This window comes from Schistocerca nitens, chromosome 8 (genome assembly GCF_023898315.1).
Source record: "Schistocerca nitens isolate TAMUIC-IGC-003100 chromosome 8, iqSchNite1.1, whole genome shotgun sequence".
Classification (NCBI taxonomy): domain Eukaryota; kingdom Metazoa; phylum Arthropoda; class Insecta; order Orthoptera; family Acrididae; genus Schistocerca; species Schistocerca nitens.
In genome coordinates, this window is record NC_064621.1 from 76,195,644 (window position 1) to 76,223,195 (window position 27,552).

At 42.9% G+C, this 27,552-nt stretch overlaps 1 protein-coding gene across 4 annotated transcripts in view; it reads left to right on the plus strand.

Annotated features, from left to right (window-relative positions):
• LOC126199290 (homeodomain-interacting protein kinase 2) overlaps positions 1 to 27,552 on the plus strand; it is a 236,852-nt gene that overhangs the window by 33,250 nt on the left and 176,050 nt on the right. For all 4 annotated transcript variants that reach the window (XM_049936110.1, XM_049936112.1, XM_049936113.1 and 1 more), the window contains exons 2-3: positions 23,203 to 23,496; positions 26,067 to 26,321. In XM_049936110.1, the coding sequence (XP_049792067.1) occupies positions 23,215 to 23,496; positions 26,067 to 26,321 (537 nt within the window). In that variant the 5' untranslated portion in view covers positions 23,203 to 23,214. The remainder of the gene's footprint in view (positions 1 to 23,202; positions 23,497 to 26,066; positions 26,322 to 27,552) is intronic.

The following is a 27,552-nucleotide window of genomic DNA, read 5'->3' on the forward strand; positions in this document are numbered from 1 at the left end:
TTACAACTTCTGGAAACGAGGTGAAACATAACTCACGTGTAATCACTCGCGTCCAGATCTACATCTACGTCTACATCCATACTCCGCAAGCCACCTGATGGTGTGTGGTGGAGGGTACTTAGATTACCTCTATCAGTTCTCCCTTCTATTCCGGTCTCGTATTGTTCGTGGAAAGAAAGATTGTCGGTATGCCTCTGTGTGGGCTCTAATCTCTTTGATTTTATCCTCATGGTCTCTTCGCTATATATAAGTAGGAGGAAGCAATATACTGCTTGACTCCCCTGTGAAGGTATGTTCTTGAAACTTCAACAAAAGTCCATTCCGAGCTACTGAGTGTCTCTCCTGCAGAGTCTTCCACTGGAGTTTATCTATCATCTTCGTAACGCTTTCGCGTTTACTAAATGATCCTGTAATAAAGTGCGCTGCTCTCCATTGGATCTTCTCTCTCTCTTCTATCAACCCTATGTGGTACGGATCCCACACTGGTGAGCAATATTCAAGCAGAGGGCGAACAAGTGTACTGTACCCCCCTTCCTTTGTTTTCAGATTGCATTTCCTTAGGATTCTTCCAATGAATCTCAGTCTGGCATCTGCTTTACCGACGATCAACATCATATGATCATTCCATTTTAAATCACTCCTAATGCATACTCCCAGATAATTTATGGAATTAACTGCTTCCAGTTGCTGACCTGCTATGTTGTAGCTAAATGATAAAGGATCTTCCTTTCTGTTTATTTGCAGCACATTACACTTGTCCACATTCAGATTAAATTGCATTTCCCTGCACCATGCGTCAATTCGTTGCAGATCCTCCTGCATTTCAGTACAATTTTCCATTGTTACAACCTCTCGATATACTACAGCATCATCCACAAAATGCCTCAGTGAACTTCAGATGTTATCCACAAGGTCATTTATATATATTGTGAATAGCAACAGTCCTACAACACTCCCCTGTGGCACACCTGAGATCACTCTTACTTCAGAAGACTTCTCTCCATTGAGAATGACATGTTGCATTCTGTTATCTAGGAACTCTTCAATCCAATCACACAATTGGCCTGATAGTCCATATGCTCTTACTTTGTTCATTAAACGACTGTGGGGAACTGTATCGAACGCCTTGCGGAAGTCAAGAAACACGGCATCTACCCGTGTCTTTCGCTCTCTTGAGTCTCGTGGACGAATAGCGCAAACTGGGTTTCACACGAGTCTTTTTCGAAACCCATGCTGATTCCTACAGAGTAGATTTCTAGTCTCCCGAAAAGTCATTATACTCGAACATAATACGTGTTCCAAAATTCTACAACTGGTCAACGTTAGAGATATAGGTCTATAGTTCTGCACATCTGTTTGACGTCCCTTCTTGAAAACGGGGATGACCTGTGCCCTTTTCCAATCCTTTGAACACTACGCTCTTCTAGAGACCTATGGTACACTGCTGCAAGAAGAGGAGTCAAGTTCCTTCGCGTACTCTGTGTAAAATCGAACTGGTATCCCAGCCAAAGTTCATCTTCCGTAAACACTATCACAATAACAGCATCGTGACTGAGAGAGGACTTGCTCCATACTGTAGGAGGCCCACCAGCCGACTCCTCTTCTGGGCCGCAACCATGCAACTTAATAACGTGGAGCTGCACCCTGATCGGCTCCATCGACTCCAGCGGCATTATGGCTGCATCTCTTGTGGCCTCCCCACTGTGAGCACTTTGTAGTGTGCCACTCTGCTGTCACTGGAGCGTTGGTACACAGTGCTCAAGAAGGCGTTGGCCGCATCATATGTGCTGCGACCACGCTGTATGAATTCACGGCAGAACAAAACCAACGCTGTATGAATTCACGGCAGAACAAAACCAATGTATCATTTGTTTTGATGAAAGCATGAAAGCCGTGAGAGGATAAATTGGTTAAATTTGAAACTGGTAATGGTACTTCTTGAATAAAGTAACCTAATATCAATTTGTGGCTGGTTGCTGTACTCCGTCAATAGCTTATTTCAAGTAAGAGAGCTTTGCAGAGAAATTCTTGACTCTGACAAAGAAAATGATTCTGTTGTGCCCAAATATATGCCACACAGTTGTGAAGTTCATCCATTTTGCCAAAGAAGAAAGACTTTTTGTTGGGGAAAAGGCCTGATGTCATTGACTGAAGGAAATACAGTGGTCTATATGATTTGTTAAAATTTTTATTGGTCTCAGTCACAATAAAATGTAACGACAACTTGCTGATTACTGGTTTTGGTTGACTAGCAACAATCCTCAGATTATGCTTACTAAAGATTTGGTGCCTAAGTATAATGTTGACCATCGCAACATTGTTAGTAAGTGTAACTTGTCAGCATTAAAAAGTTGGCTTTCTATGTTAACAGTTGCATTTTCACCAACTTTATGTAATATTGTTGAGTTATGCTTAGTAACAATGACATTGTGGCCAACATTGTGCTCAAGTACCAAATCTTTAGTGAACGTGATCTGAGGATGGTTGCTAGTAAGACAAAACCCGTAATTAACAAGTTGAAATTATGTTTTATTGTGATCAACACTATTAAAATTTTTAATGAGAAATTCTGCTATAATGAACAAATAGAACATACAACAGTTTTAAATAGTTGTGGCCAGATAGTTTCTTCTTACTACTCATACCGGTACCATAACACATGTAATTTTAGCAGAGAAGCTTTTTAAAAATATTTTGAGAGTATATGTATTCTTTTTTTACTCATCATTCATGATATTTGTTAGTAGCAGGTAATTACAATAAAATTATTTGACAAAAGATAAATATTTCACAGTTGCAGGTCAGTGTATAGATGTCTATGTCATAAATTTCCAAGTTTTTTGCAGGATATCATTGACACATCATTAAGTATTTTTGTAAATATAACAAAAGCTCTCATGAAAAGCAGTGATGCTCACATAAAACTAGGTACAGAAAATTAGTTCAAACCTGGAAGATTTTTGGGGAAAATTTAAGTGTATATTGGAAGGATAGGCAAATGGGAAATGGAGGTGGTGTGTTTGTCGCTGTAGACAAGACACTCAAATCCACAAGATAGAAATAGAAGCTGCATGTGGGATTATTTGGGCAGGACCCAGTATCAGGGGTGGGCATAATGTGATAATTGTATCCTTCTATTGCCCACCAGACTCATCTCCTGATCATATGAACAGAATCTTCCGTCGGTTCTTGGTAGAACAACATTATAATAAATGAAAAGCACCAGTTTGCTTTCCTGATGTAACCGAAAACTTTAGAGAGAACCTCTTGTACGTAAGTTCTCCAGTCATACTGTAATTGTAGGTGGAGGCTTTAATCATCCAACAATTAATTGGGAAAATTACAGTTTTGTTAGTGGTGGGCATGATAAGACATCCTGTGAATCATTACTAAATGCCTTCTCTGAAAACTACATAGAAGAGATAGTTAGGAGCCCCATTCGTGATAGAAGCATGTTGGAACTAATGGCAACAAATAGACGTAACCTCTTTGAGGATGTCCACATGAAAACTGATATCAGAGACAGTAACGTGGATGTGGCGACAGTGCTTGTTGCGACAATGATTAGCAAAGTACAAAGGACAACTAAAACAAGCAGAAAGACGTATGCATCCAGGAAACCAGATAAAAAAAAATCAGTAGTGTCATATCTCAATGAGGAACTAGAAACATTCTGCACTGGGCAGTAGCCTGTAGAGCAACTGTGGCCTAAGTTTAAAAGAATAGTTGATTGTGCACTAGATAGATATGTACCCAGTAGAAGGGTTCATAATGGGAGGAAACCTCCATGGTATACAGTCAATGTAATGAAACTTCTGAAGAACAGAGATTACTGCAAAATAGGTGTGAAACAAAGCATAGGGCTATAGATGGAGAGATACTGAATGAAATGCATTTGGCTGTCAAGATAGTAATGTGTGATGCCTTACAGTGACTACCATAGCAGACTATTGTTAAATGATATTGTGACAATGTTTCACAAAACCCAAAGAAATTCTGGTTTATGTAAAGGCTTTTAGTGACACAAAAGTTGGTGCCCACTCCTTTGCGAATGAGACACGAAATGAAATAGAAGGTAGCACAGCAAAAGCAGCTGTGTCTCCAAATGTTCCTTTACAAAGGAAAAGCCAGGAGAACTGCCCAAATTAATTCTCATACCAATGAGAAAATGGAGTAAATATTCGTATCAGGGCGGTTGAGAAGTAGCTGAAATCGTTAAAACTGAACAAAGCTCCAGGGTCCGATGGATTCTATACTGCGTTTGCAGCCGAGTTAGCCCACTTCTAACTGTAATCTATCATAGATCTCTTGAACAAAAAACAGTGACCAGTTCTAGGAAAAAAGCACAGGTCACACCTGTCTACACGAAGGATAGCAGAAACGATCCACAAAACTACTATTCCATGTCCTTGAAATTGAATTGTTGTAGAATTTTAGGACATATTCTGAGCTAAAACGTAATGAGGTATCTTGAACAGAATGACATCCTCAATGCCAACCAGCATGGATCGTGTGAAATCCACCTCCCATTTTTCTCACATGGCATACTGAAAGCTTTGGATCAAAGCAGTCGGGTAGATGCAGTATTTCTTGATTTCCAAAATACATTCGACTCAGTATCACACCTATGCTTATTGTCAAAAGTACGATCATATGGGATTTCAAGTGAAATTTGTGACTGGATTGAGGACTTTTTGGTATGGAGGACACAGCATGGTATCTTTGATGGAGAGTCATTATCAGATGTAGAAGTAACTTCGGGTGTGGCCCAGGTAAGTGTGATGGGATCTTTGCAGTTCATGTTGTATATTAATGACCTTACAGACAATATTAATAGCAACCTCCGACTTTTTGCAGATGATGCAGTTACCTATAATGAAGTACTAGCTGAAAGAAGCTGCTTAAATATTCAATCTGAACTTGATAACATTTCAAAGTGATGCAAATATTGGCAACTTGCTTCAAATATTTAGAAATGTAAAATTGTGCACATCACAGAATGGAAAAATGTAGTGTCCCATGACTATAATATCAGTGAGTTACTGTTGAAATCGACCAACTTATACAAATATCTGGGTGTACACTTTGTAATGATATGAAATGGAATTATCACATAGGCTCACTCATGGGTAAAGCAGGTGGTACAATTAAGTTTATTGGTAGAATACAGAGGAAGTGGAATCAGTCTACAAAAGAGACTGCTTACAAATCACTCGTGTGACTGGTTCTAGAATATTATTCAAGTGTGGGGGACCTGTACCAAATAGGACTAACAGGGGATACTGTACAAATACAGAAAAGGGCAGCACAAATAGTCACAAGTTTGTTTGATTCATGGTAGAGTGTCACAGAGATGCTGAAGAAACTGAACTGGGAAGACTCTTGAAGACATATGTAAACTATCCCGAGAAAGTCTATTAACAAAGTTTCATTAACCGGCTTTAAATGATGACTCTAGGAATATGCTACAATCCCCTATGTATTGCTCACATAGGGATCATGAGGATAAGATTAGAATAAGTGCACAGGCATTCAAACAATCATTCTTCCTGTGTTCCATACGTGAATGGTACAGGAAGAGACTCTAATAACTGGTACAATGGCACATACCCTCTGGCATGAATTTCGTGGTGGTTTGCATCCGTAACATGAAACAGAGCTGGAAACATTTTTATGCTGGGTAACCCAAAGAAGATTGTTATTTCACTGGATCAAGTGTAGTGTTTTTAATGAAGATTTTGTAGAAACAATGGTCACTAAATATTCCCAAAACTTTCTATTTCATTCTCCCAAATTTTCAACTAATCCCTGAGTTACCTGTTAGTTGAATTCCATACATTGCTTTTTTTCTATGCTTCTGTTCCTCACAAAGGGCAATGCTGTACATACTGTCTTCTGCTACTGTCTGTGAAGATAACACATTATCAGGGGATACTGATGATTAATGTAATTTATTTTGGACTTCCATTAGTTAATTTCATTTCACCGTAATGTAACTGTACAGGTTGTGTGTAGAAAGATGGCACATAAGTCAGAAAGTGATGTAACTGATATTGAAAATTGAGTCACATTAGTTGCAGTTTGTGCTACTGATTTATACAGTGGATAAAATTTTTACATAGCAGTATTTGATTTTCTGCCGCTGTAGCACAATTGATGTGCTGTGTTGTTGAAACTGCTAATTTTTGGAATAAACAAGTTTAAATATGTTATCCACAAAATACGGTCCATTAGCTTCCGAGACAGACACATTAAGATGGCGGCTGCTCGATTTCCTGCTGTCAGCCAATCAAAGCTAGTACAGATATGTGGTCTAGTTAGCCAATAGCAGTGACCACTTGATGAGCACGCCTTAAGTTCCTGCAAGTGAAGCAGTGACATTCCTGTTCTTGTTTGTAATAAATATGTGGCTCTCTCAGTTTCCTTATCATGATTTCCAGGTTATGGTGAGGTTTAAGCATAACAACACAACTTAAACTGATGCGAATGAAGCAGTGACATTAATATTCTTCATTGTCACAGGTATTTGGCTGTTGTCTTCCAAATAGACCACAATTTCCAGGAGTGTAGTTTGGCTGTTTTCAGCTATTTTTTCCAAATATTATGTGATCTTCAGCGGTGTTCAGGCATGGACACAAGAGCACAGATAGAATTGCCATAAAATATCTGATTGTGGGGACAGACTGATCTGTAGCACAGCCTGAGGTCCGTGTTAGTTTATAAAGTAAATTTGGTTGAGAGTTGGTGAAGCCAATATATGTGGAAAAAAACCCTCTAGTTTAGACTGACTTGTTGCTTAGCGAGGTATAGCGAAGCTTGTGATTGTAAAAGCAGAAAACCTGATGGTGGTGGCAGGTGTACCTGTAACTTGTGGTGCACCAATGAAATGTGTAATCTTGTTACGAATAATCAGCTATTTTCCCAGTTGTGTTGTGATTTCGAAGGGTGTGGATAGGCAGGAAACTGAACACAGCTTCAGTTGGTGGAGAAAATTATATGTTGTAATGTAGATTATGAATTTCCTGTTTCAGGAAATTGTCATTTCTTATGCAGTGTTGCAGCTTGTGTAGTTCATAGTATATCCCTAGTGGTCTCTCTGCATGAGTGTAATGTGATGCTATCATTCGATCAGTGTCAATACTATATCAAGCACTGTGACTTATTATCAGATTTGCCCATTCAAAGGCGAGTATAGTTTTCTGGTTGTAATTCAGTCTTGAATGTGGAGGTATGCTTTCTAGGTGAAGTTGCGTTCTATAAAATAACCAAAGCCAACTTATGGTTGTCATTGGGGGAGAACAACGTACTACCACGAGCAATGGAATGCCTCTGGTGCCATGTGCCATGTAATTTTTTACCCAACTTGGGCTCTTTGTACTTGGTTTGGTGATTTGCAAATGATTGTCTGAAATATTTCAGATTTCTGTGCCGTGCGGGTCTCCACATCGTACCCGAAGATGGTGAGACTTGTCACGGATTTTGACATTCCTTCGCGAATGGTGACAGACTAGTCTTCCTTCTGTTATGAAGTGCATATCCAGTGGGCGATAAACTATTCACAACAGTTCGGGGAACCATGAGTCGTCCTTGAAATAGACCAGGTGAAATTTGGCAATAAGAAACACGACATAGACCTTAAAATCTATGGGAACTGGGTGTTCGCTGGAACCCAGAAAAATGCTTCCTTGAACCTGTTGAATTTTGGATCAAGAAAGAGTTGGTAAGAATAATCAAAGATAAGATCCTTCCTGAGATGATGATCGTTAGTGACTACTTCAGTTCATACAACACTCTTTTCAGTACTGAAGGAAGGTTTTCAGCACCTTAGATTGAACCATAGTCTGAATTTTGTAGATTCGAAACATCATTCTGTTAACATACATACTGTGGAGGGAATTTAGTGGGACACCAGAGGTGCCATCCCACATGTCAGAAGGAACAAACCTGTCAGGGATTACCTAGCTGATTATATGTTCTGTTGAGCATGTTCCCTGAATGAAGTATTAGAGCACTTTTCCATTGAAGTACGTAAACTTTACCCTCCCATCAGAACTTTGTTGCAATAATTTTTTTTTGAAGAAAGGTGCAAGCACAGATAATGACTAAAATTCCATGCCTTTTGGGGAAATAGGCATCTTCATTTCCCTCACCATTAAACGTTTGTTATACTATCTCAATGCTTGGTACTGTACACTTTCTCTATTACTTTGGGACGTCTACTTTATTCCTGTTTCATGCTTAATATGCAGGGTGTACATAAAGTCTGGGAACACTTTCAATTATTTATTGCACAAGAACTAAACATTGTACAGATGTCATACATATTCCATTTTGAAGAGAAACTCTGAAAGCTTTTTTTTTACAAACATTTGATATGCGAACCACGAGTGACCTGGCAGACGTCAATACGGTAATCGAATTCTTGCCATACCTGTCCCAGTATGGCATTGTCGACTGTGGCAGTCGCTTCCCATATTCTCTCCCAGAGCTCTGCTACATCACATGGTAGAGGTGGTACATACACCAGATCTTTAATTTGTCCCCAAAGAAAAAAGTCACACGGAGTGAGATCTGGTGACCGGGGAGGCCATTTCGAACTCCAACACACAGAAAGCTCGCTCTGCACCTTAACTCACCACGTTTGTGACTAGTGCTGACTTTTGGCAAATTACCAAACTATTCTGTGGCGGTATACATGGAAAAAAAAATCTTTCAGGGTTTCTCTTCAAAATGTCATATGTATGATATTCGTACAATGTTTGGTTCTTGTGCAATAAATAATTTAAATTGTTCCCGGACTTTATGTACACCCTGTATTTTCATCATTTGTGTGTCCACGTGCTGAAATTGTTATGATGTGATTGGCTGATCACATATAAGTGTAATAAGCTCTGATTCTGAGCTTTGATTGGTTGATGAGGTCATGTGCCCTGTGGATTTTCATGTAAAAAAAGCAGATCGCACAGATTTCACAGTTTCCGAAGCTATTGTGCTGTATTTGGTGGACTTCGTATTTAAACTTGGGTAGTGTTTATATTTGTGTATTCGGAAAATATGCAATTTTGATGATACAGTGCATTAAAGATCTATCCAAGACACATTCTTTCTTCTTATCCTTCCTCTCTCTCTCTCTCTCTCTCTCTCTCTCTCTCTCTCTCCCCCCCCCCCCCCCCCCCCCCTCTTCCCCCCTGCGGGTTCGGGGGCTAGAATAGGCCCGCGATATTCCTGCCTGTCGTAAGAGGCGACTAAAAGGAGTCTCAAATGTTTCGGCCTTATGTGATGGTCCCCTCTAGGGTTTGGCCTCCAACTTTCTAAATTATTCCGAAGAGCGAGCCAATTGGGGAAGGGCGCCTTACATGGTGCACTGTATCCGTTGTGCATTGAGACCTTTAGCCGACTTTTTCGTCGCTGCAATGGTGCCCCGCTCGTTTTCCGTCTCTTGGGCGGGGATACGTCACTAGGTGCGATTACCACACTTCACTCTGCAGTGTTGCTTTTAACTGCGACGACGTCCTTGGACATTTTTGCACCTAAGATCCAGCACGGTAGCCAGTCCGTTGTGGTGGGGCCACCATGTACCCTGTTGGTTGTAGCCCCCTGACAACACAGGGATCGCTCTACTGATGCCTGCGCCGTTAACTCCCCACGTCTGCCAAGGAGTAGATGCCTATCCTCCTGGGGTATCGGGACTCCCGGCAACGGCCATCCTGCCAGGTGGCCTTTGCTGTGGCTGGGTGGCACCCGTGGGGAGGGCCCTTGGTCGGAGTAGGTGGCATCAGGGCGGATGACCCGCAATGAAGCGTGGTACATCATCTCTCACTGGCGGCCAGCCGCCAGCAGTCTCTAAGCGTTCTCGGGCTCAATTTAATGCTCAAAAGTACGATCCGAAAACGTTCCCTTCTCTGGCCACGCCGTGGGAGGAGTGTAAGTCTCAGGATGGAGGTAATAGTTATTCACCCGATTCTTAGTTTGCACGAGAGCTGATGGGGAGTCTTTTCTATCCACAAAGCCTCAGTTCTTCGTCGAGCATTTAGAGGACAAGTTTGGGGAGGTGGAGGGCTTGTCCAAAATGCGCTCTGGGTCAGTACTGATACAAACGGCATCCTCCGCCCAGTCACGAAGGTTACTTTCTTGTGACAATTTGGGGGATGTTCCCATTACCATTATACCACATAAGAGTTTAAATATGGTCCAGGGAGTTATTTTCCACAGGGACCTACTTTTGCAGTCTGATGACGAGCTGCGCGCCAACTTAGACCGTAGAGGTGTACATTTCGTCCGGTGCGTTCATCGGGGTCCGAAGGACAATCAGGTCACTACCGGTGCCTTCATCTTGGCCTTTGAGGGTGATACATTACCGGAGAAGGTCAAGGTGATGGTCTAGCGTTGTGACGTCAAGCCCTATATCCCTCCCCCGATGCGGTGCTTTAAGTGCTGGAAGTTTGGGCATATGTCTTCCCGCTGCACTTCCAGCCTCACATGTCGAGATTGCGGACGCACATCACATCCCAATACTCCATGTGCCCCGCCTCCCATCTGTGTCAACTGCGGAGAGCATCATTCCCCTTGCTCGCCTGACTGCAAAGTCTTTCAGAAAGAGCGCAAAATCATGGAATATAAGACCCTGGACTGGCTGACCTATACTGAGGCCAAAAGGAAATATGACAGACTCCATCCTGTGAGAATGACATCTTCTTACGCAGCTGCTACGACGACTGTGCTAGCCCCATCAGTTTCAAGACTTCCAGCCAGCTCGATAAGCAGTACGACTCCTCCTGCCCCCTTGCCTGTGGGGGGCTCTACCCCACTGGTTGTTCCTGCACCACCTACCTCAGGAGCAACATCCTCCCACCCGTCGGGGACGTCCGTCCCCGCTTCTCAGCCGGAGAAGCGTCTAACTTCTTCGGCTACTCTCGCCCGTAAGAGTTCCCTTGGGACCCTCCCTTCCCAGGGTTCCACCAGCGGGAAGGATGACGGCCAACAGTGGCATAAGTCCTCACCAGCGGCCGGGCGTAGGGCTTCACGATCCTCCTCCGTCCCGGAGACTGAATCGGTGAAGCCTTCCCAGCCGGTGAAACCCAAGGTTCAGCGAGAGAAGTCCAAGAGAAAGACCTCTAAGGCCAAAGAACTTGCGGTGGCACCAACCCCACCGCACCCTTTGCGCTCTGCGTCTGAGGATGAGGTCGAGATTCTAGCGTCCGCTGAGGACCTTGATCTCGCCGGTCCCTCAGACGCCATGGATGCCACTCGTACGGGTACTGAATCGGTGGCAGTGAGTGAACAAGTGGCGTAAATTGCCTTCCCAGTCCTTTCACGCCTTTCTCAGCCATGGACAATATCATCCTCCAGTGGAACTGCGGCGGTTTTTTCCACCATCTAGCTGAGCTCCAACAACTTATCAGCCTTCACCCTTTCTTCTGCACTGCTCTTCAGGAAACTTGGTTTCCAGCAATGCGAACCCCCGCCCTCCGTGGCTATCGGGGTTATTATAAGAACCGGGCAGCATATGAAAGGGTGTCTGGTGGCGTCTGCCTCTATGTCCTTCACACTCTGCTGCACAGCGAGTCTGTCCCTCTCCAAACACCTTTAGAGGCTGTCGCTGTTCGGGTGTGGACGCCACAGGCTGTTACCGTCTGCAGTCTTTACCTTCCACCGGATGGTGATGTCTCGCAGCATGTCCTGGCTGCGCTGATAGCCCAATTGCCGCCACCTTTCTTGCTACTGGGCGACTTCAACGCCCATAACCCTCTGTGGGGTGGGTCAGTGGCAACAGGTCGAGGTGCCACCGTTGAGCATTTATTGTCGCAGCTCGATCTCTCGATTTTAAACGATGGTGCCTTCACACACTTCAGTGTGGCGCATGGCACATACTCCGCCATTGACCTTTCAATCTGTAGCCCTAGCTTCTTACCGTCTGTCCAATGGAGTGTGCATGACGACCTGTGTGGTAGTGACCACTTTCCGATCTTTCTGTCACTACCACAGCGTCACTCTTCTGGGCACCCTAGCAGATGAGCTGAATAAGGCTGATTGGGACTTGTTCTCCTCCACTGCCACTCTTGAGCCTCTCTCTAATGATAACTTTGATGCGGTGGTTCAATCGGTCACCACCGGCATCGTTACTGCCGCTGAATCTGCCATTCCCCGTTCCTCTGGGTCCCCTCGGCGGCGGACTGTGCCTTGGTGGTCCCTTGAGATCGCTGCAGCGATTAAAGATCGCCGGCGGGCGCTACAGCGTCACAAGCGACATCCCTGCATTGAACACCTGATCACCTTCAAACGGCTGCGTGCACTGGCCCGCCGCCTTATCCGCCAAAGCAAGCAGGAGTGCTGGGAGCGGTATGTGTCCACCATTGGCCTCCATGTCACTCCATCGCAGGTCTGGGCCAAGATTCGACGCGTCTACGGCTATCGGCCACCTGTCAGCGTCCCTGCGCTCTCACTGAATGGAGCAGTTTGTACTGACTCCGACGTCATTGCAAACCACTTAGCAGAGCATTTTGCTATGTGTTCCGCTTCTGCGAATTACCCCCAGGCCATCCGCTCCATTAAAGAGCGGATGGAACGTCGGAGCCTTTCTTTTCGCACCCACACTTCTGAATCCTACAACGCTCCATTCAGTGAGTGGGAATTTCACAGTGCCCTTGCCGCTTGCCATGATACCGCTCCCGGGCCAGATAGCATCCACTGTCAGATGCTGAAACACCTTTCAGTGGACTGCAAGCAACGCCTCCTCGACCTTTACAACCGTCTCTGGGTCGAGGGTGAGTTTCCGCCGCAGTGGTGGGAAAGCATTGTCATCCCCGTTTTGAAACCGGGCAAGAGCCCTTTGGAGGTGGACAGCTACCGCCCCATTAACCTCACCAACGTTCTTTGCAAGCTTCTCGAACGGATGGTGAGCCGGCGCTTGAATTGGGTACTGGAGTCTCGGGGCCTTCTGGCTCCGTCTCAGGGTGGGTTCCGTAAAGGCCGCTCCGCCGCCGACAATCTGGTGAGCCTGGAGTCGGCCATCCGTACTGCCTTTGCCCGCCGCCAGCACCTGGTCGCTGTCTTTTTCAACATGCGGAAGGCGTACGATACGACATGGCGTCATCACATCCTTTCTACGCTTCATGGATGGGGTCTTCGGGGCCCTCTGCCGATCTTTCTCTGCAATTTCCTGTCGTATCGTAGCTTCCGCGTGCAAGTCGCAGCCTCATATAGTTCCTTCCACGTCCAGGAGAACGGCGTGCCACAGGGTTCTGTTTTCAGTGTCTGCCTGATTTTAATAGCCATTAACGGGCTCGCTGCGGCCGTGGGAAATTCTGTCTCCGCTTCCCTGTATGCTGACGACTTCTGCCTTTACTACAGCTCTATTGGCATTGCAGCTGCTGAACGTCAGCTACAGGGCGCAGTCCGCAAGGCGCAGTCTTGGGCCGCAGCGCATGGTTTTCAGTTTTCAGCTGCCAAGACCCGTGTTATGCATTTCTACCGGCGCCGAACGGTCCATCCTGAGCCGCGGCTTTCTCTTGACAACGAACTTCTTGCTGTGGTGGAGACCCACAGGTTTTTGGGGGTGGTTTTCGATGCCCGGTTGACTTGGCTGCCTCATATCCGGCAGCTTAAACAGACGTGTTGGCGGCATCTAAACGCTCTGAGATGCTTGAGCCACACCCGCTGGGGCGCCGACCGATCTACCCTGTTGCAGCTCTACCAGGCGTTAATCCAGTCCCGTCTGGATTATGGGAGCCTGGCTTATGGCTCCACTTCCCCATCTGCGTTGCGGGTACTGGACCCAATACTACACAGCGGGATACGACTTGCCACTAGTGCCTTCCGCACCAGCCCTGTGGACAGCATACTAGTGGAGGCAGGTGTCCCTCCCCTATGGTTACGGCGCCAACGTTTGCTGGCCGCTTATGCTGCCCATGTTTTTAGCTTGCCTGGGCATCCAAGCTATCGTCTCCTGTTCCCGCAATCGGTCGTCCATCTGCCAGAACGTCGGCCCCGGTCTGGTTGTACGATCGCGGTCCGCGTCAAAGAGCTTCTCTCCGGGCTTCGGGTTTTTAGTGTTCCACCTCCTTTCCGGGCCACTTTGCATACACCCCCATGGTGTGTTCCTCGCCCTTGCCTTCGGCTCGACTTGGCACAGGGCCCGAAGGACTCAGTCCCTCCAGAGGCCTTCCGCCGCCGCTTTTATTCCATCCTGGCCACGTATCAGGGCTCTGGCATTGTTTACACTGACGGTTCGATGGTTGCTGGTCGTGTCGGGTATGCGCTCACTCTAGGGGACCATTCCGAACAACGTTCCTTGCAGGATGGCTGCAGCGTTTACACTGCTGAGCTGGTCGCCATCTTTCGTGCCCTAGAGTATATCCACTCCTGCTCAGGTGAGTCCTTCGTTATCTGTAGCGATTCCCTGAGCGTTTTACGAGCTCTCGACCAGTGTTTCCCTCGTTCTCGTCTGGTGGTGGCTATCCAAGAGTCCCTGCATACTCTTGCCCGTTGCAGCCACTCTGTGGTCTTTGTGTGGACCCCCGGTCATGTCGGTATCCCGGGCAATGAACATGTTGACCGCCTGGCGAAAGAGGCCACGAGTAAACCATCTGTGGATGTTGGCCTCCCAGAGACTGATTTGCGGGCAGTCCTCCGCCGAAAAGTTTTTGCGCTTTGGGACGCTGAATGGCGCGATCGGATCATGCCCAATAAACTCCGTGCCATTAAGGAGACGACGACTGTGTGGAGGTCATCCATGCGAGCCAACCGCAGGGACTCAGTCATCCTTTGTCGGCTCCGCATTGGCCACTCCCGGCTGACACACAGTTATTTACTGCACCGGGAGGACCCTCCTCTATGTCGCTGCGGGGCGGCTTTGACAGTGGCCCACATTTTGTTGGCCTGCCCCCTTTTAGCTGTGGTCAGGCAGACATTTGCGCTGTCTGTTACGCTCCCTGCCCTTTTATCTGATGACCCTGTGATAGCTGGCTTAGTTTTAAGTTTTATTCGGGCAGGGGGTTTTTATCGTTTACTCTGAGTGTTTGTTCTGTTCTTTTGTGTTGATTCTGGCCATTGGCCTACGATTTTATGCTGAGTTTTTAATGTGTTCTCGGTGGTTGGCTTTTCCTTTTTATCTCTGTGGTCAGCAAACCACCATCACACTGTGTGTGATTTTAATTTGTTTTGTCTGATCTCTGTAGGAGTATTCCTTGTCCTGTGTCGTCTGACGTTTTTCCTGCTGTTCGTTTTTATTCTCTTTGGGTGGTTTTAAATTTTTGGAAAAAGGGACCGATGACCGTCGCAGTCTGGTCCCTTTAATCCCCCAAACCAACCAACCAATCTCCCCCTTTCTCCCCCCTCCCTCCCTCCCTCCCTCCCTCCCCCCTCCCCCCCTCCCCCCGCCCCCTCCTTCTTCTTCCTCATTCACCCTACAGCCCGGATCTCGCACGTGCAGACTTCCATCTGTTGGACCCAATAAAGGATGCACTCTGCGGGATGCAGTATGTGGATGATATGGTTACTGATGTAACAAAACTTTGGCTTTGACATCGACCAGTAGTGTCTTACCAGGCGGGTATGCAGGTCCTACCAGTAACTTGGCGTAAGCCCGTCGCATTGAACTGAGATTATAATGAGAAATAGGGTTTTGTACCCAAAAGAGTGGGGAATAATGTGGTGTATTGGAGTCCTGGATAAAACCTGCTTTCAGAAAAAGTGTTGATTACATATTGAACGACCCTCATATTTTTCAGGTAACACCAACAGAGATGATGATTTACGAAAAGGAGTTCATGAACTAAGTAAAATGTGTACAGAATATATTCTGGTAAATGTTAAGTCAATAGGATTTTGTGGATAAATTCAGTGAAGACTAAGTTGTTAGTAAGGCTACTTTACCTGTTCATTGTATTTTTTTCTTTTTTTCTTTTTTTTTCTTTTTTTTTTCATTGTACTGGATGTAAAATATCGTATAAATACGAAGAAGCTGCGCGGATTAAGTTGAATAGATTTAAAAATACCTGTGGAATAATTTATCTTAAAGCATAAAACACTGAAAAATCAAGACCGAGAGTTTATTAGACAGATGTATTCTAAAGGTATTGAAAATTTGGAGTGGAAAAGAAAAACTGGATGAAAATAAAAGGGAATGGAATGAACATCTACAAAGAATTGATCCAGAGAGACTGCAATGTCAAATAACTTCAAACTAAAGGGAAGATAGATCCTGGCAGACCGAGAAGAACATAACCGTAGCAGGTCATAACTGGCCTCATACGGGAAGTGGTGGAGAAGTATGCATTTTTTTATGATGGAAATAATAAAACCCTGCACCAATTACACATTTTTTCAAGCATACCCCGATGTGTTTAGAGAATTTTTTCTGAAGTGCAAATATTTACATTGATCTTCTATCTGATGTTTGGCTCTGTGTTAATCTGCCATCTTGCGCTGCTGTCATCTTTTTATGGTTTTTACTGCGATTGGAAGATAGGGAAAAATAATTATTTTAGGTAATCGACAATTAGAAGATAGTGGAAATGTGTATGAATATGGAGTGCATTCTTGTACGGGAGTGAAACGTAAAAGATGAACAGTTCAGACAGGAAGAGTTTGAAGAAGCTTGAAGTATTTGAAATGTCCGCTACAGAAGAATTCTGAAGATCAGATGGGTAGATGAAATAACTAATGAGGTGGTACTGAATTGAATTAGGCAGAAGAAATGGTATGGCTTATATTGACTGGAAGAATAAATCGGTTACTACGGGATATCCCAAGGCATCAACAAATCGTATTTTGTAGCGGAGGGAATTTTTTTGTGTGTGTGTGTGTGTGTGTGTGTGTGTGTGTGTGTGTGTGTGTGTGTGTGAGAGAGAGAGAGAGAGAGAGAGAGAGAGAGAGAGAGAGAGAGAGAGAGAGACCCCTCCCTCCCCCTCTCCTCCCTCCTTCCCCCTCTCCTCCCTCCCTCTCCCTCCCTCCCTCCCTCCCTCCCTCCCTCCCCCCCCCCCCCCCCCCCCCCCCGTCTGCCTCTCCTTCCCGTCCTTCACCCTTCCCCACACTGCCCCTCACTCCAGTTTGTTGTGTTACAGTGCCAAGAAGTTAGATTCTGATATATAAAAATGGTATCGTAAAACGTGTGCAGTGTCATAGTGGTATGCATCTTTCACCCTACTTTGGTAATGTCTGTCTAGCAGAATGCAAAGGAAGTAAAAGATTTTTCTCCCATGTTCTAGTATATATTGAATATTCGGCACCTATTCTTGTCGTATTGCACATTTGATATACACAGAGGTGACAAGTCATGGGATTGTGATATGCACATATACAGATACTGGTAGTATTGTTTACACAAGATATAAAAGGGCAGTGCATTCACAGAGCTATCATTTGTACTGTGGTGATTCATGTGAAAAGGTTTCTGACATGATTGTGGCTGCACAACAGGAATTGACAGACTTTGAATGTAGAAAGGTAGTTGGAGCTAGATTAGATGCATGGGATGTTCCATTTTGGAAATAGTTAGGGAATTCAATATTACGAAGTCCGCAGTGTCTAGTGTGTGTGTTGAGAGTAACAAATTTCAGGCATTACTCTTACATGGACAATGCAGTGGCTGGTGGCCCTCACTTAATGACTGGCATTTACATAGTTGTCAGTGCTTACAGACAAGCAACAGTGCATGAAATAACCGCAGAAATCAATGTGGACATATGACAAACACATCCATCTAGACAGAGTGGTACAATTTGGCGTTAATGGGCTGTGGCAGCTGGTGAGCGATGAGGGTGCGTTTGCCAACAGCACAACATTGCCTTCAGTACCTCTTCGGGGCTCGTGACCCTATTAATTGGAGCCTAGCTGACTCGGAAACCATGAACTGGTCAGATGAGTCCTGATTTCAGTTGGTAATGTTATTAGAAGGTATCTCATGTCTTCTGTCACCTCAGTGTAATTACATGTCAGGGGCCCAGTTAAACTACAGCAAGAAGAACTTACATGATAATGATCATTCAAATAGAAAAGTGTATTTGTCTCTGGGTATTATATGTTACGGCACAGAGGAAGGTGGTGTCAGAGATTAGTATTTTTCTGTATAGGTCTGCACACTATTGTAGGAGTAATCCATCGAACTACAGACCTATATCATTGACGTCGGTTTGCAGTAGGGTTTTGGAGCATTTACTGTATTCAGACATTATGAATCACCTCAAAGGAAACGATCTATTGATACGTAATCAGCATGGTTTCAGAAAACATTGATCTGGTGCAACGCAGCTAGCTCTTTATTTGCACGAAATAATGGCCGCTGTCGACAGGGGATCTCAAGTTGATTCTGTATATCTAGATTTCCAGAAAGCTTTTGACACTGTTCCTCACAAGCGACTTCTAATCAAGCTGCGGGCCTATGGGGTATCGTCTCAGTTGTGCGACTGGATTCGTGATTTCCTGTCAGGAAGGTCTCATTTCGTAGTAATAGACGGCAAATCATTGAGTAAAACTGAAGTGGTATCAGATGTTCCCCAGGGAAGCGTCCTGGGACCTCTGCTGTTCCTGATCTATATAAATGACCTGGGTGACAATCTGAGCAGTTCTATTAGGTTGTTCGCAGATGATGCTATAATTTACCGTCTAGTAAGGTCATCCAAAGACCAGTATCAGTTGCAAAGCGATTTAGAAAAGATTGCTGTGTGGTGTGGCAGGGGGCAATTGACGCTAAATAATGAAAAGTGTAAGGTGATCCACATGAGTTCCAAAAGAAATCCGTTGGAATTCGATTACTCGATAAATAGTACAATTCTGAAGGCTGTCAATTCAACTAAGTACTTGGGTGTTAAAATTTACGAACAACTTCAGTTGGAAAGACCACATAGATAATATTGTGGGGAAGGCGAGCCAAAGGTTGCGTTTCATTGGCAGGACACTTAGAAGATGCAAAAAGTCCACTAAAGAGACAGCTTACACTACACTCGTTCATCCTCTGTTAGAATATTGCTGCGCGGTGTGGGATCCTTACCAGGTGGGATTGACGGAGGACATCGAAAGGGTGCAAAAAAGGGCAGCTCATTTTGTATTATCACGTAATAGGGGAGAGAGTGTGCCAGATATGATATGCGAGTTGGGATGGAAGTCATTAAAGCAAAGACGTTTTTCGTCGCGGCGAGCTCTATTTACGAAATTTCAGTCACCAACTTTCTCTTCCGAATGCAAAAATATTTTGTTGAGCCCAACCTACATAGGTAGGAATGATCATCAAAATAAAATAAGAGAAATCAGAGCTCAAACAGAAAGGTTTAGGTATTCGTTTTTTCCCGGGCGCTGTTCGGAAGTGGAATGGTAGAGAGATAGTATGACTGTGGTTCGATGAACCCCCTGCCAAGCACTTAAATGTGAATTGCAGAGTAATCATGTAGATGTAGATGCTCTCTATCAGTGGCTGAATAATGTTGCTTTTGAGATATTATTAAACATTCATGTGGCTTCCATGTCATTATATTAATATATGAAGAAATATCAGAAAAACGAGAAGTTAAGATTTCACAACTTTGTAATAGATGAGTGGATATTGATACCTTAAATGACAATGAATAATTCCTGCAGAAGAGTGTTCAATTGAAATATAATTAATAATTTTATTGCATAGTGCTCGGTTGTATACTGCTTTTGAAGGAAAAAAAAGTAATTGCGTTGGAAATTCTAATAATTTAAGAATCATCATAGTTCAACTAGCCATCTCCATAAACAGTAACTAAAGGTGTTTCTGTATGGTTATTACCTTCTTTAACCTAACAAAAAAAATTGATGTTCAAACGAAATTGCTAACGGGGACGATATCAAGAAACGACGACTAATTTAAATAAAAGCCAAATAGTATGTATCGAGCTGCATATTAATTGCAATGGCTGATCGAGGTGAAATATTGAAATGTATATATTTTGACTGCCGTTGAAAAAAGAAATTGCTCCAGTCATTGTTATAACCACAGAATTTCTCATTCTTATCATTATCATTCATGTAGGAGAACAACTTTTTCTCTCATTTTAACACACCATTGCTTTTCACCAGTTGTTTGGGTTGTTTATATTTTATTGGAACAAACATTCTTTTAAATTACTTGGCATCTGATACATTACTTCCACCCCCTTCCCATCCTCTAAAAGAGTGAATAAGCTTGGTCCCTTGATGGCTGAGTTAAATTTTTTTTGTTGTGTTGTGTTTCCTTGTTTGTTGCTGAAAATGTCAGCAACAGGTGTATTACCTGGCAAAGCAAGCTGAATACATGTCCTGGCACCACCCTCATTTTTATGCTTGAGAAACAGGGAGGGAAGGCAGAACAGCACTGCCATTTGCTATACCTCTGTATGTCAGCATGGTAGCAATTACGTTTGATTGTACTTGTCGGGCACTATCACTAGCAGTTGTTCACAGAATAATATGTATGAATCCACATTTGGCCTAAATGAACCACTGGCCACACTGATTCCAGTGACTCATATTTTCGTAAAAGTCTAACGTAATTTAGTGTTTGGAATTGTGTTACGTCTTGTGTACATAACAACTCGTTTATTCTGCCACCTTTTCTAAACAAATTTCATATAAAAATTTTCCTCGCAAGGAGAGGAAGGGAATCTGAGAAATGAACTGAATAGTGATGCTGTTTGATGTGGCAGCTATCCCAAACTAACTCCGTTTATACTGCTGGACCTTCCGGCAGGAGAGATCATCCTTCAAATCCATCCAAGTTCAATGCAGAAGGAACTTGGGGTCTGACAGAATAGTTTTTCATCACCCTCTCAATTTCTGCAATATTCTTGTTAGGCTCTGCACCCATCTCCCTACCCTACGGCTCCTGTCCCTGTGACTGCCGCTGCTGCAAGACTTGCCCTATGCACCTTCTTACCACCACCTATACCAGCCCTTTAAATGGCAAAACGTAGATTATCAAAGGAAGAGCCACCTGTGAAACGACACATCATATACCAGCTGTTATATAAACATTGTTTGGCCTTTTACATCTGCATGACTACCATGAAATTATCGATTAGGATGAATAGGCATAGGCAGAGAGTGTCTGCTGGCAGCATGCAGTATCCTGTTGCAGAGAATGCTCTACAACATAACAATCATAACCTCAGTGCCTATTTCACAACATGTGCCTTATGGATTCTTCACCAGACACCAGTTTCTCAGAACTATGCAAGTGGGAACTAGTGCTACAACATGTCCTTGGTTTTCCCCACCCACTCAGCCTTAGTGTACGTTAAGTTCTTCTGCCTCAGCATTTCGTCACAGTAACAACTTTTTTTTCACTCTGTTTTACTTTTCTACATCTTTCGTTGTCTTACTCATCTGTTTTTCACCACCCCCCTCCCACCTCTGTTACGTACAATGCATTTACCTTTTCACTCTTATTAACTCAATTACGATGTTTAAGCCATAATCTCTGTCTGTATTACCCTGTTTTCCACCATTAAGCTCTGACGTTTTCAAATCTTGTCCGATGCAGTCCCCAACAATTGGTGTTTCCTTCTTATCCTGTCCAATAAGTCTCCCCTGACCTGTGGTTCTGGTTGACTTTGCTGAAATTTATCCCTTTTCCTTCATCCCTCTTGCTTCCCCTTCAATCCTTCTGCCTGAGGGAGGAGCAAATGGTTCCAAAAGCTTGCCAAATTATAACCTTCTTTTACGTTTGTATTCTGCCGCCACTTGGTGATTAGATTTTTTATCTATCTAATTATTTTGTCAAAAATGTATTGATTGTTCTAATTGTTATAAATACGTAATTTATTGCTCTGCAAGTTTCTAGGAGGTGGCAGTTTGAATCTGGCTGGGCTGAAACGTGTGGTACTGCCTCTTCAAAACAAACAAGTGTTGTTCTTATCATGTCCATGTAGAAACCAGCACAGTGGTTGCAGCTTAGTTATAGATCATATGATAGCTTTCACTAGTGGTCCGGCCTCTGACCAGACTGGAGTAGGTGGTGGTGGTGGTGGTGGTGGTGGTGGTGGTGGTGGTGGTGGTGGTGGTGGGAGAGGGGGGGGGGAAAGATGTATGGAACAGGTCTTGCATCTATGTACATTCCAGGTATATGAGCCATAAGGCAGGATTTTTGGGAGCAGGGAACAGATAAGGATGATGTGGTGTAAGACCACAGTGGGAGGCATGAAAAGGATATCTCTCATCTCCGGGCACAGTGAAAGTAGTCTAAACCCTCATAGAGAATGTGATTCAGTTGCTTCTGTTGTTGGTAATGAAGGGAGTGCTCCTTTTGTGGCTCTACATTGGATACATGGGGGATGGTACATGGCTGGAGAGGGTAATTACATCTGCGAAGGTCTCTGTGAGACCCTTCGTATATGTGGAGTGGGATTACTTGTTACTACAAATGCGATGACTACGGATGGCTAGACATTGTTGAAAAAACTTCTTGGTATGGAAGGGTGTCTGCTGTCGAAGTGGAAGTATTGCTGTGGTTGGTAGGTTTGATATGAATGGAGGTACTGATGTGGCCATCCTTAAGATGGAGGTAAACATGGAGGAAGGTGGCTTGTTGGGTAGATGAGGACCAAGTGAAGTGAATTTTGAGAGAAAGTTTTGAGGTTCTGTAGGACAGTGGAACAAGTGGGAACTCTTCCTGCAATATATCCTATATTTCCTTAACCTCCTGGCCTTAAACTGTGCCATTACCTGTCTGCTTCCTACCTATCCCCTTCTCTGCTCTCACTCCAGCACTACACAGTCTTCTGTTCTGCCTAGGCACCACTCTCTTTTCCCCATTTTCTGCTTCTCTCCTTTCCCATTTGTATTGTCTGCTGTATGGCAGAAGTGATGAAGCTAGACCCTCATCCATTTTCCTTCCTCGTCCCATAAAAGGACAAATGAAGAAAATGAACGAATACTTTATGATTCAATGAAACCTATTTATTTTCTCAGGAATAACCAGTATGGTCACTAACGGGAAGCGTGATATACTATCAACATATGTTTGTTGCTAGGGTCCATAAATGTGTTTCATTTTAATGTGATCATGTATGTAACCCTAAACTCATTACTTATCATTTGAACTTGCAGTATGTTGCACTTTTCACATGAGCATTTTTGACAGAGAACATTTATTGGAGGAGGCGGATGCGGAGTTATGATATGTGTATCTTATGCTCCAAACTTTATAACTCTACGATGGTAACATGACACTTTGCAGTAATGTGTTTTGTTTTTCTTATTTTTCAGAGACTTCGTGACATGTTTAGTTCCCTCTCCTCCAGCAACGGGGCGGTGGTGCACCAGAGTCACAAGAAACGAAAGCTTGAACATCAACAGCATCAACAGAGGGACTATGCTCAGGCTGCAGCAGACAGCATATATACAATAAATGTTAATCAGATAAACCAGTCCGTTGTCCGACACCACGCACAAACCAATAACAATGCAGCCCAAAAAAGCCCAAACAGTGTCGCATCACAGCAGTTTATCCGTGCCTCGACCATAAAGCTGTTTGATACGTACCAGCGTTGCGGCCAAAAGGTAGTGAATGCTTAAGACTTATATTTTTGATTTGGCTAGTGTTGCAGTGTATATACATTTTTCTCTTTTCAAGTTTTGTTGTAGTTATGTATGATATATGAAATAGCTATCCAAGGATTTCTGCTGGGCCTTATGTTTTTTACCTAATTGTTCCTCTGCTACCATACACTATTACATCTCTCTCAAAGCTACCCGTTAATCACCTGTTGTATTTTCTGTTGTGTTTTCGCCGTGTTGGCATGTGTTATTACATTAATTGATGTTTGGTACAACACATAATGTATGTGGAAATTATATTAGTCTGGTGCCTCATCTTGAAGATACAGGCCCATAGAATACTGTTAGGACTGAAAACTAATGTTACTCAATGACTGTCATGGTTTCTGTTCCTGCTTGCATGTCAGTGCCATCACTTGATACTGTGTAAGCATGTTGGGTGTTACCAAATGGTGTGTTTCAGCAATGTGTTCGTATTATTGTCAACATCCAAAGACAGTGCTCTTTTGTAGATCCGTTGTACTTGGAGGTATTTCGTAACGAGTTCCTGTGAAGGTAGTGTTGAAAGTGTGCCAAAGAAGGAAAGCAGTACAGTGAAAAATTTGGTGAACTTTTCAGATTATCAGAGTTAAAGGGCCAAGAATATATAAGTTTGGGAAGTGGAATTATTCTGGCAAAAGAATTGTCAAGGAAAAGTCAGACTTGGCCAATACTGTTAATTCATTCAGAACTAAAGTTGTACAAGACATTCTCCTGCAACAGCCTATTAAATAGTGTGATATGAAGAAAGATAAGTCTTGCAGTGGCACTCCAAAATCTTTCCCAGCCACCTTCAAAGATAATATTTTGATTCTTGGCAAAGAATCAAGTATGCAAAATAGTATTTATGCCATTGCATGGTGTAACTAGAAACAGGACTGCTGCATTCGAAGCTGTCCAGCAGGATAAAAAAAGGGGAGAATCAAAGACCAGTGCAATAAGCTTAGAAATTTGTCCCCAGATTACTGGTTATAGTAAAATATTCACCACTAAGCTCAACCATAATCTTTTCCAGAATAAAGTATTTTACACAAGCTGTGGAGAAAAAAATATCCAGTATTCCTTCATTTGAATCTAGACTTTAATGCAAAATAAGTTTTACCTCAATTCTTTCAATGAAAACTTTAATCTGCAGCTCGATCAAACTTAAATGGAGACCTGCATAAAATGTGAGAAGCTCCGTACCAATTTTGGGGACCTTCCATTGTCACTGTCTGTGAGATGAGCTAAAAGTCCAAGAAAGGAGAGCAGAAAAGTTTTTTATTTGGGAAGTGAAGCATGTGAATTGTGCTTGGAGTGCGATAATACTGTCGGCTCACTTTTTACTTTGTACAGTATGTTCAGTTACTGATAATTCCCACTAAAGACAACTATTTGCAGTTTCTTTGGTATTAACAACTTAAATGACTAAGAAGCCTGTATTCTTTGTGTGTCGTTGAAGAGAGACAAATGAGCTAATGAAGTTTGTAGTATATTGTTCATCTATATATATGAATTTTTACTTCCTAGCATGCAAAAACTTGCCTTTTAACTGATGGTTGTTATTGGTAATACTGCAACCATGAAAAACATGTTCTACTCTGTGAGCACCTAAAAGAAACAGTGACATATTATCCCATTAGTGATCATTCCTTTTTTTCTCAGTGACCAACATTTTGGTCCAATAAATAAAAAACTTCAAGAAATGTGGCCAATTGTACATTCCAGAAGAGTAAAAGGTCTTAATCAAACTAAAAACGTGTGGAGTGTCAAGAGTAGAAATTAGAATCCCAACACATTTTGGGTTGTGGTAATTGTTAGAAAGATTATAATAAGAAAAGTCCTTCAGATGTGGAATCACTGGAAAAGACTGTGCTTGTCAAACAGGAAGTTAAATTTTTGCCACATGGAAGTCCAGAAAGATTCAGAATTCAAGAGGCATGTAACTGTCGACAAGTTGATACATCACGTTTCCCATATCTACATTAAATGTTAGGAACTGTTCCAGTGAATAATGCAAAGCTGTAAAAAAAAAAAAAAAAAAAAAAAAAAAAAATAAATATAGAAATCGTTTCCAGTGGTGCAGTACTGAAATGGACAGTGACGCTGTAGATGAAATTTACCACTCTCTCAATCTTTTTGCATTATTGGTATTACTTCCGTAAATTTTAGCTATAGCAGGCTCTTGATTATCCAGGTTAATCCAAAATGGATGCTATATAGATAACCAAAAAAGACATGTAATCCAGAATACACAGATTTTTACTGGAAACAGTTAAGCAATGTAAATAGGTTACTGTGATTACTACTTTTGCTAAGTACAATCCACACTGCATTTTTTCTGGTGATGTATGTATGTATGCTTTCATTTCGTGTCAGCACATAGCAAAAATTCTGAAGGGAAGAAAAACACAGTAATAGTGGTGGTAAATTACTTTGATGGTCACCAAGCTGTCTATAGAACACACCTCCAATTTCTTGTTAAGCACAGATTTTATGTCTTTAACTGTCTGCAGCTCATTGAATTCAGTTAAATTTATATCGTAACATTTCAGCGCAAGTCTTGTGAACGGGAGGGTGATGTGGGCAGTGGGAGCGGCGATACAGGGACCACTACAACCACGGGCGCACACACGACAGCTGCCACGACGACGGCCGGGCACGGCACGGGCAAGGGGGGCGGCCCGGCTGCGCCCCAAGGGTCGTCTTCTGCCGATGGTGACTATCAGCTTGTCCAACATGAGGTGTTGTACTCCATGACAACCCAGTATGAGGTACTGGAGTTTCTGGGACGTGGGACATTTGGACAGGTTTGTTTCAGTTAGAGGTATATTTGATGAACTTGGCAGTCTAGTAAATTGTTGCACAGTTTAGCTATTGTATCCTCCATCTGAGTTTTTTTAAATAGCGTAAATCGCTTGACCTATTTCAAGTCATTTTAAGCAGACTAGTTCATTTACTCTGGTGTCTTCCAATTTGTTTTGTTCATTTTTCTTTCTAATTATTTTTTGTACCCTATCATGTACTGACTCTTCAGCCAATGTTTGTAGTTTCTAATGCAACAGGTAGATGTAATCTCCACCCACTTCCATGTAATAAGGTAACCAGCTATTTTGTGTGTGGTACAGGAGACCTGAGTTGCAAGTTTGTACATTTTCTTTGCCCAAGTGTCTTATACAGTACATTTACATTGTAGGTACCATTCAGCCATGAGCACAAGAAATGTGGGTAACTGAATACTGATTAGAACATGGAATCTAATTTCTCACTTTTTCTGTGGTGTAGATATTTGTTATTGTTCAGCGACAAACTTTTAATGTAAATTTTATAGTCTGGTACTATGATAACTGTGACAGAAAAAATGCTTGGATATCCATGATTTCCATTCATTGAGTGCTGTGTATCAACATATTATAGGTCTATGTTCAAGTCATATCTGTCAAACATTTTCTTAAAATCACATTTTTAATTAACAGCACTGCATACTATTCTAATCAACTTGCAAATGATGGTAGTGCCCTTTCTGTAATATTATAACATGTCTTTGTGTGTTGTAGTGATATTTCAGTGTGATATGAAGAATCAGAAGTAGAAATACACATTAAAATACTTGTTTTGTAAACTAGCTTTTGCCCCCAAAGCTAACAGTGTCTCACAGAAGATTTAGAGAAATCAGGAAATTCTGTTAGCCCTCATTTTGATCAAGAATATTACCTTCATTTGAGATTGAATAAAATATACTGGATTCATGCACCGATGGGAAACACTGGATTGAATGTAATATGTGTATGAGAGTATATCACTTCTCATGAAATAAACAAGCAATCAAAGTCCTTTTCCTACATCCCTGTCTGCTGCTCATTTCACAATGTGTGTAGTGGATGTGGTTACTGTACCAGTATTGAAAAGATTAGATATTAAATTCCAGTGATTACGTATTGAAATCCGATGAAGGAAGATCCTTACATACATAAATACATACAGATGTTCCTTACTGGGGCTTAGTGTATTCCTGAAAAATATCTTCATTTGATTTTAAAA